Raw genomic sequence first — 18672 nt, 5'->3', positions numbered from 1 at the left:
AAATGGAAAGAAAGGGAAAACAATTCAGCTATCCTGAAAAGCAACCTCCAAAATGTTCATCCTCTGCGCAGCGACATTTTCTGAGTTCCTCCAGGTGTGTGCCTGGGGATTTCCTAACACCTTTAGCAGGGGGGGCACCTTCTGCCACAGTAGCGGCTGGTAATGCAGGAGAGGTCAAAACCCCCAGAGTTGATGGGCACTCCGTCACAGCTGAGGATGCTGCCAACGGCAGCGGAGGTGGAGGAGCCCACAACGGTGTTCTGTGGGAAGGAGCTGAGGATGGGTCCGGGCAGGGTCACCACCACGGGGGAGGGCTGGATGGCAACGGTGGAGCTCTGGCACTGCCTGACACAGGGCTCATTGCAGCTGTTGGCCAGCGGGGTCGGGCCGCAGGGCCGGCATGGCAGGCACTGGTCGTAGCAGGACATGTCTCTGAGGGTGGAGGTGCACCTGGGTAGAAGCAGGGAGGAAGCAGAGCACAAGGGTGGGTGAGGAGCTTCCTTGATTACCCTGTCACAAAGGAGCCATGTCTACTGCTGAGTAGGGAGCTGGAAGCTCTGCCAGAAGCCGTATGGTCTTCATGCCCACAAAAAAGAGCAGCCTGACCCAACAAAGATCTGTCCTAATTCATTAAGCAAAACCGCCTTAACTTGCCAGTCTCTCTGTACACAGACCTTGTCCTCAGTTCCCTCTGTCATGACAAGAAGATCCAAACCCCAGGACAGGAAAGAGCAATACCAGCTGGGATGTCTCTCAAGTGGCAATCTCACTGTGGAAGAGGAGGAGAAGGGGCTTCAGACTCACCTGGTTCCCAAGCAGAAGGAGCCAAGAGAAGTGCATGAGAGAGCAGGGACTTGGGCTGCCTTTTATACCTGCCCTTCACTGCCGCAGGACCAGAGGCACCTTTGCAGAGGTAACAATTTTCTGACAAGCTCATCTTGAATGCAAACCATCGCAGCTAATGCTATGGGCTGTGCTTTCATTTCCTGCACTGCTCCTTTTCATTTCCAGGTTTGTGCCATGCCCATTCCCCAGTGAAGGCTTGTTCTGAGCACTGGGATGAAAGGCCCCAGGATTTCCAGGGCAGGAATGCAGCAGTGCTGGCAGAAGACTCAGCTCAAGTGTTGGATGTTTCCAGAGCAGGCAAGTGATGTCAGTCTGGGTCACTCTGGTGGGGCTGTTTGAAATGTTGTTTCTGAGGAAGAAGCTCCAGCCGTCCTCAGATGGATGCCGTGGGCTCCCATGCATGAGATTGTGCCATGTCATGTTCTTTTCCTGCCTCCTTCTTCAGCTCACCTCAGTTGTCTCTTTTTGTTGCCTCCCCAGATGTAGGTGTTGTGCTACTGCGGTTTGACCCCATCATGCCTAACACTTGGGATGCTCAGCAGAGGCCATGGTCCCTTTTGTTCCCATCTGTGTTCTTTCCTTGTCTTTGCTTGTAAGCAGATGGGGTTTTTTTAATGCATCTGGGAGCATAGACTTGTGTATACTGCCATGATGGTGTGCAGAAGCCTCTCTTTTTATGTCCTTGTGTGTGTCCTTTATCACGAGGGAATGTGCTGCTCATGGCCCAGACACTCTCCTCTGCTCTGTCCATGAGCACCACAGAGCAGCAGGTTGCCAGGGTCAGAAGGAGCCTGAGTGCAGCTGAACGGTGATGGCACCAGCCTGCTAGAGATGTGTCCAGGGAAGACACTCTGAAGTGCAGCCCCTGGATCCTGAGCCCTCCTGTTCCTGCCCCTCCAAAGCTCACGCTCTGCTGCTGCCAATGTCAGGCCACTACAAGGATGGTTTCACTCCAGCTTGCCTCCTTACTTTAATTCAGTGTAACAGCAGTGGGAGTGCCTCAGCACGGCTGGCAGTGCCCCCTCCCTGCCTCTCCAGGCCAGGACACGGCTGCTCTCCCCAGCTCTAGAGAGTTCAGAAGGACGGGGATTGCTTTCTGGGCAAGGAGAAAGGCTGAGGAATCCTGCTGACCATGTGCTGGCCATCCCTGAGTGCATCTGCTTCCCGTGCAGTGTCGGTGGTGTCTGGGCTGGGACATGGCCCTCTCTCAGGTCCCTGCACATGACAAATGTATTTGTGCATCCCATTAACCTGGTGCTGTATCAGGCAGGGACCGAGATCTTGGAAGAAACAGGTACTGAATGAAAGGGGTATGAAGCCTGATATCGCTGTGCTGTGAGTGGGGGGACAGACCTTGTGGGTTTCACAAGGAAAGCCAAAGAAATTATGATGGCTTGGGATTTCAGACCATAGAAACGTACATGCCCCACACTGGAATCTCACTCTGAGTGCCCAGCAACTGCCCCGGGCAGGGAAGGGTCATTAGGTTTGACACCACATCCCCCAAAGCCTGCTGCTGTCCCACAGGGCTGTCCAGAAGAGACTCTCTTTCCAACAACGGGTACAGTGGGTAAGTTTTCTAAGCCCATCTCCCCTCCTGAATATTTGTCTGCCTGGGCTCAGACCCAGCTTGGACACAGTGCAGCCAAGGCTTCCCCCCTTCCCTTGAGTGACCTCGGGGAGATCAGTGCCAGGGAGCTCTGCTGGGAGAGCTCAGCCAGGGCTCATTCCCCTCTCTGTGGAGCTGCTGCTGAGCTGAGACTCTTTTGTAGCTGAGGACCACCCTCATTGCTTTCTGAGGAGTTAAAAGGCACAGTGGAACAAGGAAAGGGCAGGGGAGCTGCATACCTAAAGTTTAGCAAGACCTTGACAGCCTGTCTTGCACTTCCTTTATGAACGAATTTTTGAGAGATGGGTTCAGTGAGAAGATGATCAGGTGGGTGAATATTGGCTGGACTATGAGGCTCAAAGAGTTGTTGATGAGTCAAAGCCCCGCTAGCAAACACTTACTGTTGGGCTTTCTCAGCGATCAGCAGGAGGATCGATACTCAAATGTTTTCATGAACACCACGAGTAGTGGGAACATCAGAACTTCCTGCGAGTTTGGGGATGACACCCAACCACAGGCAACGGGCAGACACTGATCTCTGTCAGCCAAATTGTTCCTGCAGGTGCAGGAAATAAGATTTCAAAGGAAAGAGAAAAGATGGACTAGACTGTGGACGTGCTCTAAGACTCTGTAGGTATTTTCCCTCCATGTGAGACACCTTTGGAGTGAGGAAGAGGAGGGAGGACCAAGGGCTTGTGAGTCACGGTGTCAGCTGGGGAGAGAAGCTGCCTGAGAAGTGCTGGAGAGGAGGGCTGGGTTTGTCCTTGTGTTTGCAGGGAGGAAGAATCCATCTGGCTCCAGAAAGATGCTGTTTCTCTCCCAGACCTCATCCCTGCCAGCAGCACTGATTTCTCCTCTCATGCGTTCAGCTTCTCCCCCTGTACTTTTTCCACCTCCCCCGCTTGCACAACCTCCCCCTGCCTGCCCTCCTTGCCCCGAGAAGTGCCCGTCAGCACTTGGTTCTTCCTGCATTTTCCCTGGCAGTCGACACGTGCGTGGCGTGGCCTGGAGACTTCACCTGAAATCTGCCTTTGCCTTTTGTCCTGATGGAGGAGAGCACCCAGCAGCAGAACCGCGTGCCCTTTCCTCCCACATCTTTTACTCTTAAGTGCCCGGTTTTCCAATTCGAACACACAAAGCTTCCCGCCACGCCCTGTTGCCGTGCCGTTCCCCGTCCCCTTGGGCTCCTCCCAGGGAAGCGGCGTCCCCGCGGCCGAGGTGGCGGTGCCGGTGCCGCCTCTGCCCGCACTCCCGCACAGCCCGTGTCGCTGCGGGCAGCTCCGCTCCGGCCGGTCTCTGCCGCGGCGCCGCCTCCTGCTCGCTGCGCGCTCCCAGCCGCTGTTCCCGGGGCCGCTGCCGGCCTTTCACGGGCCCCTCGGCCGGCGACAGCGGCTCCGAGGGCAGCAGCAGCCCGAGGGGCCCCCGGGGCGGGCTCGGAGTGCTTCTGGGGTGCCTTGTCCCCGCGCAGCAGCAGCGCCCTGCACCGGGTTTCAGGAGCTGCGGCAGCGCCGGGTGCCCCCGCGGCGGCGGCTCGTCCCGTGCCCGTCTGCGCCGGCCACTGCGGGGGGACCCGGGCTCGGCAGCGCCGCGTTCCTCGCCCCGGGGGCAGGGCTCAGCCCCGGGGCGGAGCTGGCGGCGGCCGAGAGGAGCGGAGGCGGCCGAGAGGAGGTGCCGCGGCCGGAGCAGAGAGCCGGGGCTGGCGGGGGGCAGCGAGGCGCGGGCGGCGGAGCGGCGGGATGCGGCGGGGCCGGGGCGCAGGGCTGGCGGGGCTGGCCGCGGTGCTCCTGGGTGCGCGGGGCTGGCGGCGGCGGCTGGGCCAGGGGCTGCGGGGGCCGGGGCTGGGCCGGGGCTCGCCTGTGACCCTCCTGCTCCTCTTGAACCTTATTCTCTTCTCTGTCCTCCCTTCTGTCCCCAACGAGCTCTTCCCTCTAAGCTTTCTTCTCTATTCTCTTACTCCACTTCCGCATCCATCCATCCATCCATCCATCCCAGCCAATCTCTTTTCCTCAGTCCCTTCTCCTCTTCCTCACTCGGACTGTCCTTCCAAACATTCCTGTCCCCAAAGAACCACTCTCAGAGGAACTGTCTCTCCATCCCGTGTTCTCAGATCACACCCCCATCATTTGTGAAGTGTCCCCTTCTCCCCTCTCCCGCTGCACGACATGTTCAGCTGAAGCAAAGGGATTCTTCTTTTCTCCTCGGCAGTGGCTGCGGGCAGAGCCCAGGTGCAGCAGGAGCCGTCGGCAGAGACCACCGAGGGCACCGGCGTCACCATCACCTGCTCCCACCCCAACATCCAGACCGGGAACGTCATCCAGTGGTACCGTCAGCTCCCGGGCCGAGCTCCCGCATTCCTCGTGAGCTCTTTTCAGGGCTCCAAAGAGCTGCAGGCCCCGCCGGGGCGGCTGTCGGTGGCGGCAGACCGCCGGTCCAGCGCCCTGTGGCTCGCCCGGCCCCGGCGCGGGGACGCGGCGGTGTATTACTGCGCGCTGGGAGACACGGGGAGAGGAGCCGGGGCTGCGGCCGGGCACGAACCGCCGCGGGCGGGGCCGGGCGGGGCCGGCGGGGGCGGGGGGACAGTCCGGGGAGGGCCCGCCAGGGGGCGCTGCCGCTCCGCCCGCCGCGGCCGCCTCGCCGCGCCCGGCCCCGCCCGGCCCCGCCTGTCCCTGGGCCCCGGGCCGCTTCCCCCGCCCGCCCGGCCCCGCCACCAACACCGGCACCACCAGGCCCCCCCAGCAGTCAAGGCCTGGCCTCAGCACCTCTTCTCATTGACGGCCGCTGCGGGTCTGTGCTCCCGAGGCCACCAAAGAGCCGCGCTTGGGCAGCGCTGCCCAGGGACAGGCAGACGGGCTGGGCAAGGCAGGCAGGGCAGGGCGGGCTTTCCCCCAGGCTCTCTTGCTGCCTCCCGACGGGCTCAGACTCTGCTGCCTAACGGGGCGTCCTCGGGCCTGTCTGTAACGGCCGGCCAGCTCTGCCTCAGAAATGCCTCGCCCAGGGGACAGAGTCTCCCAGAGCTTTTGCCCTTCCCGGGCACATGCACCAAGGGCTCCCCCAAGGCTGTTAGTACCGCCAACAGCCTTCCTGCACGTTCGACGGAGCCAATTAGCAACGGGGCAATTAAGAAGCCAATGCACCCAGGAAGTACAAATTGTAGAATACGTCGCTACTGCTGTCAGCCCTTACATGGCAAAGGCTCATTCCAACAAAGCAGAAACGTTTGTCCGAGCTCTACCAAGTTCTCTTTACTGTGGTCTACCACCTGCTCGTCCACCCTGGCAGGGCCAGACCTTCATCTGGGGTAAGCTGGTTACCTTGCCTTGCAGCAGTGGTTGATTTTATTCCTCTGACACCAACAGAGACAAAGGATCAAAATGAACACACCTTTGGTTCCTCCCTCTTGCCTGGGTAGCTCTTCCAAACAGGGCAGTATGTTGCCCCAAAGGAAACACCAACACAGTGAAGCGGGGTGACCTCGCCAGGGGGCACCTGGCCCTGCTTGTCTTTGTCTTCTCCATTTTTCTCCTCATCTTAGTGGGAATAGCCTCATCCTTGTCCCCGTGCGGAGTGAGCAGCCCCCGAGTCTGCTGATGTGTTTCCCCCTTGGCAGGCTTTCCTACCTGGAGATCTGCTGTGCCACCACCATTGTCCCCTAGAAGCTGGAGACATTCCTTGTCAGCAGAACTACCATTTGTGTTTCCTGCTTTCATTTTCCCACTTCTTCCTGGGTACATTCCTGATCCCCTCAGCCACGTCATTCTATCATATATATCAACTTATGCAAACTGTTTGGTGAAAAACACCATCATGATGAAGAAAGTCTACTTCCTGTCAGCGCTGGCAGCGTGGGCAGTGGGCTTTGTGCTCAACTACTCCCAGGTGACTCTGCTCCTGCATCAGCCTTTCTGCACCAAGGAGGTTGTTGGCCATTTCTACTGTGATGCTGGGCCAGCACCATCCTGGCCTGTTGGCGTTGGGCTGACCTTGGCTGGTGGTCAGGTGCCCACCAAGCTGACACGGGGGGAAAAGAAAACAAAATACTCGTGGGTTGAGATAAGGACACGGAGATCACTCAGGCATTACCATCACAGGCAAAATGGATTCGACTTGGGGAAATTAATTTATCACCAATCAAATCATAGTAGGATAATGAGAAATAGGAACAAATCTAAAACCAAGTGCCCCCCACCCCGCCCTTCTCCTCAACCTCACTCCCAGTTTCTCCATTTCCTCCCCCCAAGTGGCACAGAGGAATGGGGAATGGGGGGTGTGGTCAGTTCATAGCACAGTTTCCCTGCTGCTCCTTCCTCCTCACACTCTTCCCCTCCTCCAGCTTTGGGTCCCCCCCATGGCAGACAGTCCTTCAGGGACCTCTCCAATACAGGTCCTCCCATGGGCTGCAGTTCTTCATGAACTGCTCCAGCGCGGGTCCTTTCCACTGGGTGCAGTCCTTCAGGAACAGACTGCTCCAGTGAGGGTCCCCTGCGGAGCCACAGGTTCTGCCAGAAAACTTCCTTCAGCGTGGGCTCGTCTCCACAGGGCTACAGGTCCTGCCAGGAGCCTGGTCCAGGGCTCTCATGTGGTCACAGCTTCCTTCAGGGCACATCCACCTGCTGTGGCGTGGGGTCTCCACAGGCTGCAGGGTGGATATCTGCTCCACCATGGACCTGCATGGGCTGCACGGGGACAACCTGTGTCACCATGGTCTTCACCAAGTGCTGCAGGGGAATCTCTGCTCCAGCACATGGAGCACCTCCTCCCCCTCCTGCCTCAATGACTTGGTGTCAGCACAGTTGTTTCTCACATTTTCTCACTAATGTTTCCCGACTGATATTGTGCAACAGGTTTTTTCCCCCCTTCTTACATTTATTATCATAGAGGTGCTACCAGTGTCACTGATTGGCTCAGCTTTGGTCAGTGGTGGGTCTGTCATAGATCAGCTGGAACTGGCTCTGTGCGACATGGGGAGGCAGCTTCTGGCATCTGCTCAGAGAAGCCACTCCTGCAGCCCCCCTGCTACCAAAACTTTGCCCTAGAAACCCAATATATTCCACCCCTCTGCTCTGTGAATCACATATTTTAGAATTATCATTAATATATACATTCATCACACAATCTACAGCGTTCACAAACTTCACTTACATCAACAAAAAGAATTCCTCACACCAAAATTAAAATAACACATTCACAGCACCAACAAAGGCAGACAATTTACAGACACTTCATCTCTTGTCCCTTCACCACAATTAAAACAGCAGAAATTCCCCACAATTATTCCACTCCCCCCTCTGCAGCAATGTTCAGTCCATGTTCCAGGGTTCCCCAGGGCTCCATTTTAGGGCCATTTCTCTTCAAAGGTTTTATAAATGATCTGGACGCCGGAATCAAATGTACTTTAAGTAAGTTTGATGATGATACTGAACTAGGAGGAGGTCTGGACTGCCTGGAGGGTAGAGAGGCCTTGCAGAGAGAGCTGGACAGACTAGAGACCGGGCAATCTCCAACTTCATGAAATGTAAAAAGAGTAAGTGCCGGATTCTCCACCTGGGACGGGGTAATCCTGGTTATATGAACAAACTGGGGAACAAGAGGCTGGAGAGCAGCCTCACGGAAAGGTCAATGGCATCCTGGTTTCTGTCAGCAATAGCGTGGCCAGCAGGGACAGCGAAGTGTTCTTACCCCTGTACTCGGCACTGGTGAGGCTGCACCTCGATTACTGTGATCAGTTTTGGGCCCCTCAGTACAAAAAGGACATTGAATTACTCAAGCGTATCCAAAGAAGGGCAAGGAAGCTGGTGAAGGGTCTGGAGCACTTGTCATACAAGGAGCAGCTGAGGGAACTGGGGTTGTTTAGTCTGGAGAAGAGGAGGCTGAAGGGAGACCTCATCGCCCTCTACAACTACCTGACAGGAGGTTGCAGAGAGCTGGGGATGAGTCTCTTTAACCAAGTAACAAGCGATAGGAGAAGAGGGAATGGCCACAAATTATGCCAGGGAAGGTTTAGACTAGATATTAGGAAGCATTTCTTTATAGAACGGGTTGTTGGGCGTTGGAATGGGCTGCCCAGGGAAGTGGTGGAGTCCCCATCCCTGGAGGGGTTTAAGAGTAGAGTTGACATAGCGCTTAGGGATATGGTGTAGTTGGGAACTGTCAGTGCCAGGTTAACGGTTGGACTAGATGATCTTCAAGGTCCTTTCCAACCTAGGTGATAATGTGATTCTGTGAAAGAGATGTGGGGCTTTGTGTTCATGGTAAATTGACTGTGAGTCAACAGTGTGTCCTGGCAACCTAAAGGGTCCAACAGTGTCCTGGGGTGCAACAAGCAGAGCACAGCTAGCTGGCCGAGGGAGGTGGTTGTCCCATTCTGCACTGGTGCGGCCCCACCTCAAGTACTGTGTGCAGGTTTGGGCACCTTGAAATAAGAAGAACATCAAACTATTAGAGTGTGTACAGAGGATGGTGACCAAGATGGTGAAAGGTCTTGAGGGCAAGAGTTATGAGGAGTGGCTGAGGTCACGTGGATTGTTCAGCTTGGAGAAGAGAAGGCTGAGGGGAGACCTCATCACAGTCCACAACTTCCTTAAAGGGGGCAGCAGCAGGGGAGGTGCTGATCTCTTTCTGGTGACCAGTGATAGGAAATGGAATGGAAAGGAAAAGGTCAAGGAAATGGAGTGAAGCTGCATCAGGGAAGTTCAGCCTGAACATTAGGAAAAGGTTCTTCACTGAGAGGGTGGTTGGTCACTGGAACAGGCTCCCCACGCAAGTGGTCACAGCAACAAATGTGTCAGAGCTCAAGGAGCATCTGGACGATGCTCTCAGCCATATGGTTTAGTTTTAGGCAGTCCTGCAAGGAGCAGGGAGTTGCGCTCGATGATCCTTATGGGCCCCTACCAACTCGAGATATTCTATCATTGCATGATGCCATGACATGACAGCACACATGAAACCACATGTGCATGCACAGCCAGTTGCACAGGAACCCCTGCACATGCACATACACACACATGCACACACACACACACACACACATTCAGCCCCGAATCACATCAGTGAATCACACTGTGATTCACATTATCACATCAGTGTTCACAGGTGCTCCTACACCCTTGCACACTCACACTTGCGTGTAGATAGACGTGCAAGCTCGTGTATTGAGATAGATATGTGCTCGTCTGCACACACAGATGCCTACACACATACACAGACATGCACACTGACACCACACACCTGCAAAAATGCCCAGGTACACAAACCCCTGCACAGACACACACAGACAGGCACTTGTTCACACACACACTGGCACACACTCACTCTCAAAAGTGCTAGAGACCATCCCTATTGCTGCAGCTGCAGGGCTTCCCCGCTTTACAAGTCAAAACAATCCCAGAGTCGGACAAGATCCAGCCCATCCCTGGTGATCGCCATAGGGCAGCTGTGGAGGTCTGGGACCAGTTCCAGTTGAGCACAGGGAGAGGTGCTGCCCTGACATGCTCCCATGGCAGCAAAGGGCTGTGTCTGGGGTGAGCCAGATGCCCTGCAGCTGCAAATGCTGAGGCTGGGACACCAGAGAGGAAGCTGTCCTGATGAAGTTGCCTTAAGATAAAGACCTGCTCTTCAGTGGGTGTCTGATGTGTCTGAGGGAGAGATGGGCCACAGGGAAAGAGAAGGAGGCAAAGCGAGTGAGGCACCTGGAGAAAAGTGTCTCTGTGAGGTCCTGCAAGAGATATGAGAAGTCCCCTTTCCACCTGGATGGGCTAAGAATTATATGATGTGGATCCCACCTGGAGGTTGAATTCAGGCCTGTCCTCATGCTGGGATGTTCCCAAAGAGCTGTGAGAGAGGGTTCATGTTCTTGTAGGAAACACAGACATCTGGGCTAGCAAACAATAAATATGTTGGAATATGGGGGTGCAAAGTAATTAATTCCAGAATGACATTTCACATGACCTAAGTACTTTTTCACACCACCTTACCTCTGAGACTGATGGCTCATTTGGCCAGTCTTTCCCTTTTCCTTCATGTTTGCCACATCTCGGGTGTCCTGGAAAGTGAATGCCATGGCTTAGTGCTGCTGCAGGTGCTGCAGGGACACACTTCAAAGACTGAGCTCACCTTGGGGTTTCCCTCCAGAACTCAAATGACCCAATTTTCTCTGGCGTCAGGAAACTTTCAGCGTCTTGAGGAACTCACTCAGCTGAGGAACTTCACCAGACGTCACTTAAAGGCCTGTGGAAAGTGAGAGCATCCAGTTCACTAAGGCTGTCTGATCAAGTGCCCTTCCCTTTCAAAGGGAAGAACAAGTCAAAGGGAAAGTGATAATCAAGGCACACAATGACAGCAGTCTCTCAGGAAGTGATGAGGGAGACAAGGAGGGAGACCAGAGCTCTTCAGCCTCTAATTGATGGGCCATCAGGGAACTGCAGGTGCAGCTTTGAAGTGTTTGAGGCTGAGCTTTGTAAGTGACAAGAAGTGACAAGAGGAACCTGAGGATTTCGGATGTTTGAGGGGGTCTTATGGGACTATGGAACAGTTCTGAAGGAATATTTAGGGGAAGGGTCAAAGGTGGTGGGGAAGAGGGAACTGCGGAGGAGCAAGGGGAGGCAATAGAGGGGAGGAAATATAAAAGGAGGTCAGTGCCCCTAAGCAGGGGCTGGTCAGTGCACTTGGTGGGATGAGCCCTGTGCCTGATCACCACAGTCCCCCCTGATTCCTTATTAAATCCTTTCTTGACCACCCTTCTCTGCAGCTTCACTCCCTTTCCAATGTGTGAGTGCTGCAATGTCTGAGCGCCAGTAGCTGGAGAGACTGGTGTGAAAGGGAGAGCTGGGTGCCAGTAAGTGGGTGAACAGCCAGTGCCTACAGGGATCTTAGACCTTGGTGCCAGTCACTGGAGAAGGGTCACAGGGTGTTTCCCTCTTTGTGCCAGCACCTGGAGGGACTGATGTATAAGCAGTGTGCTTGTGACCCCAGAGAGTGTAAGTGTGTGTGTTTTCACTGGGAACTCTGTGTCTCAGTCATACTGGAGACAGTCAAACAAGGGGCTACTTCCATGATGAAGAGCCTGGAGCATGTCTCGTATGGAGATCCCAGCTGAGAGTGCTGGGACTGTTCAGCACAAAGGAGAGAAGTCTCCGGGGAGCTCTCATCACTGTGTACAAATATCAGCAGGGAGGGTGTGAAGAAGGCAGAGCCAGGCTCTTCTGCGTGGTGCCCTGTGACAGGACAAGAACATTGGGCACAAAGTGAAATGCAGGAGGCTCTGTCTGAACACCAGGAAACACTTTTTCACTTTGAGGGTGAGTGAGCACTGTCACAGGATGACCAGAAGTGTTGAGGAGTCTCCATCCTTGGAGGTTCTCCAAATCCCTCTGGACATGGACCTTTGCAACCAGCTCTAGGTGACTCTTCCTGAGGCAGGGTTTGGACCTGCTGACCTCCAGAGGTCCCTTCCAAATGTACGAATTCTGTGTTTTGGTAACACGAGACATGAGGGGATGCTGAGAGAACTGGCCTTCTTCAGCCTTCCAAAGAGAAGCTTAAGAGAGAGTTTCTTGATGCTTCTAACACCTGACTAGAAGATGCATGGCCAGATGGAGTCAAGCTCTTCTTTGAGCAGAGCAGTAATGCAAGGAGCAGGGAAAACAGTCTGGAACAGGGGAAATGCCTACTAGAAATTTGGAAATGCAGTTCCCTAACTTCTCCATCAACAATTGTCTTGTGGTTACTGTGGGCCTCTGCCTGTGGGGAAATGGATTCCCTGGTTCATGGGGTATTTTCTGAACAGAGGGAGAGAGTTCACACTAAATGGGTGTTTTGACAGGGACAGTCAAGGTCTGACTTGGAGTGTCATTCTTCAGGTGTCTGAGACCTACATCCTAGAATGGTGCTGGGAGAAGCCTCAGGGCAGACACTGATGGACTCAGGTGCAGGCAGGCCAGACAATGTGTAAGGGAAGGTGAGAGGAAAGAAACAGGTGTGATAGAAGGAGAGATTCATGGGTATGTGGCTCTGAGGTCAGTGAGAATGGTTGCTGGTTGAGGACTATGGCTCTATTTCTGCTCTCATTTGAAATGCTGAAGTCCAAATGTTGCTGTAGATGTCTGCTGTGACTCTTAGCAAGGTAGATCCATCCCTTGGAGGGTAAACTTTAGCCTGCTCTTCCACCTGGGAAAGGCTTTGCTAGCTGCAGAACACTCCGCAGTTCTAGGACCCTCCTTTTACCCCAGAAGGAGGTGAAAAACTTCCATGAGAATATTCCTATTGTTAGCATTATCATTACTTGGGTCATTACCCACCGCACTGTGGAGGTTTTATGGGGCAAAGCCTATATGAGACTCAACCAAGATGAACAGGCTTTTTTATCTCTGCTGTGATTGGTGCATGGGATCATTCTGGAGTTGATCTGGAAAGGGGGTGGCAGTAGGGGTCTCCCCCTGCCCATCCCCCACCCTTCACATGTTCTTTAATCTCTGGGTTGCAGGGCTGCCCCATCCCAGCCTGCCACTTGTGCTCCCTGGGTATGTGTCTGGGTGACGCACTGATCCCTCATTCTGTTCCCTGCTGACCCCTCACCCCTTCCCCTATAGAATCAGTTCTCTTGTCACCTCTGGGTTTGTGTCATCCAGCAACCTCACTGGAACCAGGTTCCTCTCTCTCCCCATAGGTTACCACACCAGAATAAGACAAAGGCAGAGCCCCTGAGTGTTGCACAGCAGGGTTCATCTTCTATTTCTGAGCATCTGGGGGAAAGATGTTGTTCCCAGGAAGCTGATGTAGGACAGGGGAGAAGTGACAGAAATGGAGGAGGCTTCTGTTCCCAGAAGAAATAGCAACATCCCCAGAGAGCTGAAGACCCCAGGTGAAGATGTGAAACCTCAGTGGGGAAGAAACCCCTGACATCCCAGATGGCCCAGCAGTGGCTGTGCAGAAGAGCAGGCGAATCTAGCTGGGGAGGTGAGGACTCCACTGCCAGCTGACTGGGTATAGCGCCCTTCCATAATTGGGGCCCCCAGAGCCCCCAGGGCCCCTCACTGTGGAGATGCTGGGAATGCCCTTGGCTAAGGGAGCCACAGGTATTGATGCTGGAGGAGGGAGAAACCCAGAAGGAGCATTTCAGACACAGGAAGAACGGATCGTTTCTTCCCCCAGCTTCTTCCTTTGCTCCCCCAACAGTCACTTCCGGCAGCTCCGTTCTCTTGGGGCTGGGAGATGCTTTTCTGACTCTCACTCACTGAGGAAACGGGCAGGTTGGTCTCGACATGCACCTCAGATATCTCATCCTCCTGACCCTCTGGGGGCAACTGCTAGGTAAGTTCTGACTTTAAACACATAGTTCTTCCTCCCCTGTGGAAACCATCACCAGCCTCATCAGGATGATATGGGCAACTACTATTGTATAATAGGAAAACATTTGGAAATATTGGTTCCAGATGATCTTACTGTTTGAAACAAGAAGAGAATAGAGAGAAGAGATAAATGAGACCCCTTATTTTGTTTTTGTTTCCGGTTAAATCCACTCTCTCTGTGTCTCTCTCTTATGATCAACATGCTGTCATTCTCAGCAACTTCAAAATTTCACCCTTTCCACCACAAATTAGCCCAAACGGTCAATGCTGCTACCAGGACATTAATGCCCTCAACCCAAAGACATCAGTAGGGTGTCCCATTCTGCCTCCTGACTGGCACATACCTGCCATGGCCTGCAGTTTGGCCTGCTGGTTGGTAACGCAGCCAGGGTTCCCTCTTTCCGACATTGGGCTCAGCATTGCATGTACTCAGGCAGCTAAGAGCCCTCTGCAAAGACAGGGAGGGGAAGAAGGATGAATCATTTTCAATATCTCCCTGGCCCCTCAAACTGCTGGAAGGGTGCTGGTCAGAGAACATAAAGATGAGGGACGACAGGCACCAGGAAGAAGGAACAGGGACACAGCACAGCTCTCCTTCAGGTCCACACTGGTCTGAGAGCTCCAAGTTTATGCCCAAAACTAGTCTCCACCTTGCTGTGCCCAGGCCTCATGATATTCCTGCAGGGCAAGGGCAAGGCAGCCTTATCCTTCAGGGTTTTGCATCCATTCCTTGTTTTCCTCCCAGAGCCCTTCCCTGCAGTGCTGCTGACCTTCCCTTTCTTCCAGGCACCATGGGTCAGAGCACAGTCACCCAGCAAGAAGGACAAGTCACAGTGAAGCACAGAGACACCTTCCAAGCCTACTGCACTTACCAGATCTCTGGCTTTGATGCCTTGCTCTGGAACCAGCAGAGGAAAGGCCAAGCTCCCCAGCTGCTCTCATATCAGGCAACAGCTGGCCCCAAGCAGAGCGGCCGTCTCACCACATTGCTGAACACCACAGAGAAATACAGTGTCCTGCAGCTGGAGGAAGTCGAGGTCTCTGACAGTGCCTTGTACATCTGTTCTGTACGTGACACCCTGGTGCAGGGAGCTTCCTTGGCTGTGCAAGAAGCCAGGGGAGGGAGGGAATGTGTGTGCAAGGCTGAGCTTGGGGAAAGGGGCCCTCAGCTCTCCTCTGACAGCTCTGCTTCCCCTGGGCATGCAGGGATGTGCAGGTCAAAATTTTCTTCCAGGAGGGGAGAGTGTCAGTGGTTTGAGATGAAGGAGAAGGTGGTGACAGAGTCTCAGGTCCTCTTGTTCTCACCATGGTTCACATGGTTTTTCTGCCCATTAGATATGGTGAGGGGGCAGGCAATGCAGGAGGTTGTGGCTATTTGTTCAATGGTTCCTTGCTGCTGCTCTTTGCTTTCTGTTTTTCCCTGTTTCACATTGCTTCTTCAGGTTTACCTGCAGGCCTGTCTCTTAGAGTACCTGCTCCGGGATGTGTCCCTCAGAGGTCAGAGTTCAAAGTACGATGGAAAACATAAATAACATGTCATGGGGCGACACTCCTTCCTGGAACTGCATGATTATTAGAATAGTGGATAATAGTCTGAACCACTTTGTGGACTCTTCTGTTGCTGCGTCGTCATGTGCTGGGATCCAGAGGACCTGCTCTCCCCAGTGCACTCTGCTGGTCCTTGGAGCCCTTCTCATGCCCTACCTCATGGGCCTGCCACGAGAGGACCCGGCCTTGGGGACAGCTGTCTCATGCCTGGGGGAAGGAATCTCATGAAGCACAGATGGACCATGGGGGTTTGGGCACTGGCTGCTGTCCTTGGGGTGCCCTGTCTGGTAGGAGATGGGGGTGTGTGAGTGACAAGAGGGGTCCGGTGTGAGGGCCAGACAGGCTGATTTGAACATCAACCTTAGGGTCATCTTAGCCCTTTGAACTGTGTAACTGCTGGGCTGTCCAGTGAACTCTTTGGGGGATGGAGGATGTAGAGGTGACCTGTCCTTGCTATCCTTGCCTTTGAGTGCAGGTCATACCCCCTCATTCTGGGGACAGGTTGGAAGATGAGGAGGAGAACTTCTGGGGCTGTTTTAAAGGATTATTCTCACATCACCCCTTCTCCTGCATCCTTTGCAGACGTCTTTTGACTGAGCTTCTTTTCCCAGCACTAAAGCAAGAAAAACTCCCTTCTGCACAAACTTGTGAGCTACTGACCTCTCAGAGCCTCCAGCAACATTTGGCTCCTCTCTAGGTGATAGCAGTGGTCAGGTTTCTTTTCTGCAGGTCATGCTCTGAGGCCAAGGGCCTGTGTCAGAGCAGAGATACCAGAAGGCAGAGCCCTACGGTCACTGGCTGTGGAGGAGCCAGGGATGTCTTCCTCAGGTCTAAGAAACAGTGCCTGAGAGTGCCCCACTGACATGTGTCCCATCCACCCTTCCTCTGGGCATGATAAAACTTCTAAATAAAAGGATTATGTGGAGGCAGAGGCTGGGATGCAGAAAGCTTTAATGACTCTGAAGAGGGAAATGAGTTCACTTTGAGAGGAGGCAGCCAGAGCAGGGAGAGCACCAGTAGCTGCCAAATGTCTGTGCCCATCGGTCACGGTGGATATCCCAGAAGGGATCCATCAACATGGAGGGAGAGGGGCCAGTAGATTCCCCAGCTTGCCTTTGGGGGTCTTACAGGCCAGAAAAACATAAGACAAGAAAAAGATGGGAGGGAGTAGAAGGCAGAGGAGTTAGACTTTGGCCATGTTATCAGAGAGACCCAGCTGCCCTCCCTTGGAAGGATGCTCAGCCTCTCTGAAATCACTGGCCAGGAGCTCTGTCCTCAGTCCAGCATGAGCTTCTGGGTTCCTGGGGGTCCTTGTCCGCGCTGTCATCAGTGGGTTTAGCAGGGGGGGCATCTTCTGCCACAGTAGCGGCTGGTAATGCAGGAGAGGTCAAAGCCCCCAGAGTTGATGGGCACTCCGTCACAGCTGAGGATGCTGCCAACGGCAGCGGAGGTGGAGGAGCCCACAACGGTGTTCTGTGGGAAGGAGCTGAGGATGGGTCCGGGCAGGGTCACCACCACGGGGGAGGGCTGGATGGCAACGGTGGAGCTCTGGCACTGCCTGACACAGGGCTCATTGCAGCTGTTGGCCAGCGGGGTGGGGCCGCAGGGCCGGCAGCAGGGCTCGCAGGGCTGGCACTGGTCACAGCAGGACATGTCTTGGGATGTCAGTTGCACCTGGGAGAGAGGTCAGGGAGGAAAGAAAACATGGGGATGCATGATGAGCAAATTGTCGCTGCAGTATGAGGCTGTGCAGAGATGTATTGGGGGCGTTCTTGACCTCATCCTGCCAGAGTCCAAAAGCTCTACCCCTGAGTACAGAAGCCTTCTCAGTACTATGCCATACTCCCTCCAAGCTTAACCGCTCCCCACTCCCCTATCCCATGACAAGCAGCCCCAAGATCCAGTATAGAACAAAGCCAGTCACAGCTGACAGGTTCACTGAAGTGAGATCTCTTTTGAGAGAAAACAGAGAAGGAGAAGGGGCCTCAGACTCACCTGGTTCTCAAGGAGACAGACACAAGAGAAGTGGATGAGAGAATGAGGAGCTGGGCTGGCTTTTATCCTGGACCTTTACTGCCCCAGGCTGACAGAGGCATCCCTTGTAGAGGTGGTTATTATCTGACAAGCTCGTCCCGAATGCAAAACATCCCACCTAATGCTATGGGCTGTGTTTTGGCTTCCGGAATCGTCTTTTCATTTCCTGCTTGATGTCAGGTACATTCCCCAGTGAAGGCATCTTTTGCATGACAGGATGAGAGGCCCAAGCATTTCCAGAGCAAGACATGTCAACATGAGCAGAGGACTCACCTCACATGCTGGAGGAATCCAGTAAAGGATACTCAAGGTAGACCAAACAGCTGGCTTAGACAACACACACAGACTCACAAGCATGTGAACATGCACACACACGCACACACACACACACAAATCTAAACCTCGTCATTCAGAGTTAGTTCAGAAGACTCAAGGTGCCAAAAGAGAGACATATATATTGTCGCCACAGGTGCTGGACTGCAGAGAGTCATCTTCTCCAGACTCTGTTTCCAAGGGTTCCATATGGCTGAGGGAAGACCGATCTGTGCTTGTTGAGCGCGGGAGAAGAAACTGATGAGAGTAACATGCCCAACTTGAGCCCAGGACAGACTGTAGGTTCACTCCTGGTCGCATGATGAAGCAAGCCATGGAGATGTGACCAGGTAGGTCATCCCTGCTGTGAGCTTATGTTAGCTGGGGAGTTCAGAGACCACCATGGGTCAAGGGCAGGATCAGTGTCTCCAGAAAGAAGATTCATTCCATTTGCCATGCACATGTGCTTTGGGGTGGCATAAGTCCCATGTAGGAGCTAATGTCTCTTCAGTGACTGTGGGAAGAGTCTGCAGAGTCTGTTAGAGCGGGTCCAGAGGAGGCCTCAAAAATGATGAGCGGGATGGAACACCTCTCCTATGAGGAAAGCTGAGTGAGGTGGTGTTGTTCAGCGTGGAGAGGAGACGGATCTAGAGAGACCTTCTTGCAGCCTTTCAGTTCTTAAAGGGAAGCTTATAAAATAAACAAGGAAAGAAGTTTTAGAAGGGCCTGTAGTGACAAAGGAGCAGTGGCTTTAAACTGAGAGAAGGTAGATTTAGATTGGTCTTAAGGAAGAAAATATTTCCTATGAGGGTTTTGAGACCCTGGAACAGATTGACCTGAGAAGTTGAGAAAGTCCCATCATTGGAAGTGTTCAAGGTCAAGTTAGATGGGGCTCTGAGCAACCTGACCTAGTGAGAGATGTTCCTACCCATGGCAGGAGGCTTGAACTAGATGGTCTTTCAAGGTTCCTTCCAACACACG

General features: G+C 53.8%; 1 protein-coding gene across 1 annotated transcript; it reads right to left on the bottom strand.

The window, feature by feature from the left end:
* Positions 1 to 122: 122 nt before the first annotated feature.
* Positions 123 to 428, bottom strand: LOC141953716 (feather keratin Cos1-2). Its single transcript, XM_074892509.1, has one exon. The coding sequence runs from the start codon at positions 426 to 428 to the stop codon at positions 123 to 125; it is 306 nt and encodes a 101-aa protein (XP_074748610.1).
* Positions 429 to 18672: the final 18244 nt, after the last annotated feature.

Source organism: Strix uralensis, chromosome 22, assembly GCF_047716275.1.
Source record: "Strix uralensis isolate ZFMK-TIS-50842 chromosome 22, bStrUra1, whole genome shotgun sequence".
NCBI classification, from domain to species: Eukaryota; Metazoa; Chordata; class Aves; order Strigiformes; family Strigidae; genus Strix; species Strix uralensis.
The sequence above is the reverse complement of the archived record's forward strand: the minus strand, read 5'-3'. Positions and strand labels throughout refer to the sequence as shown.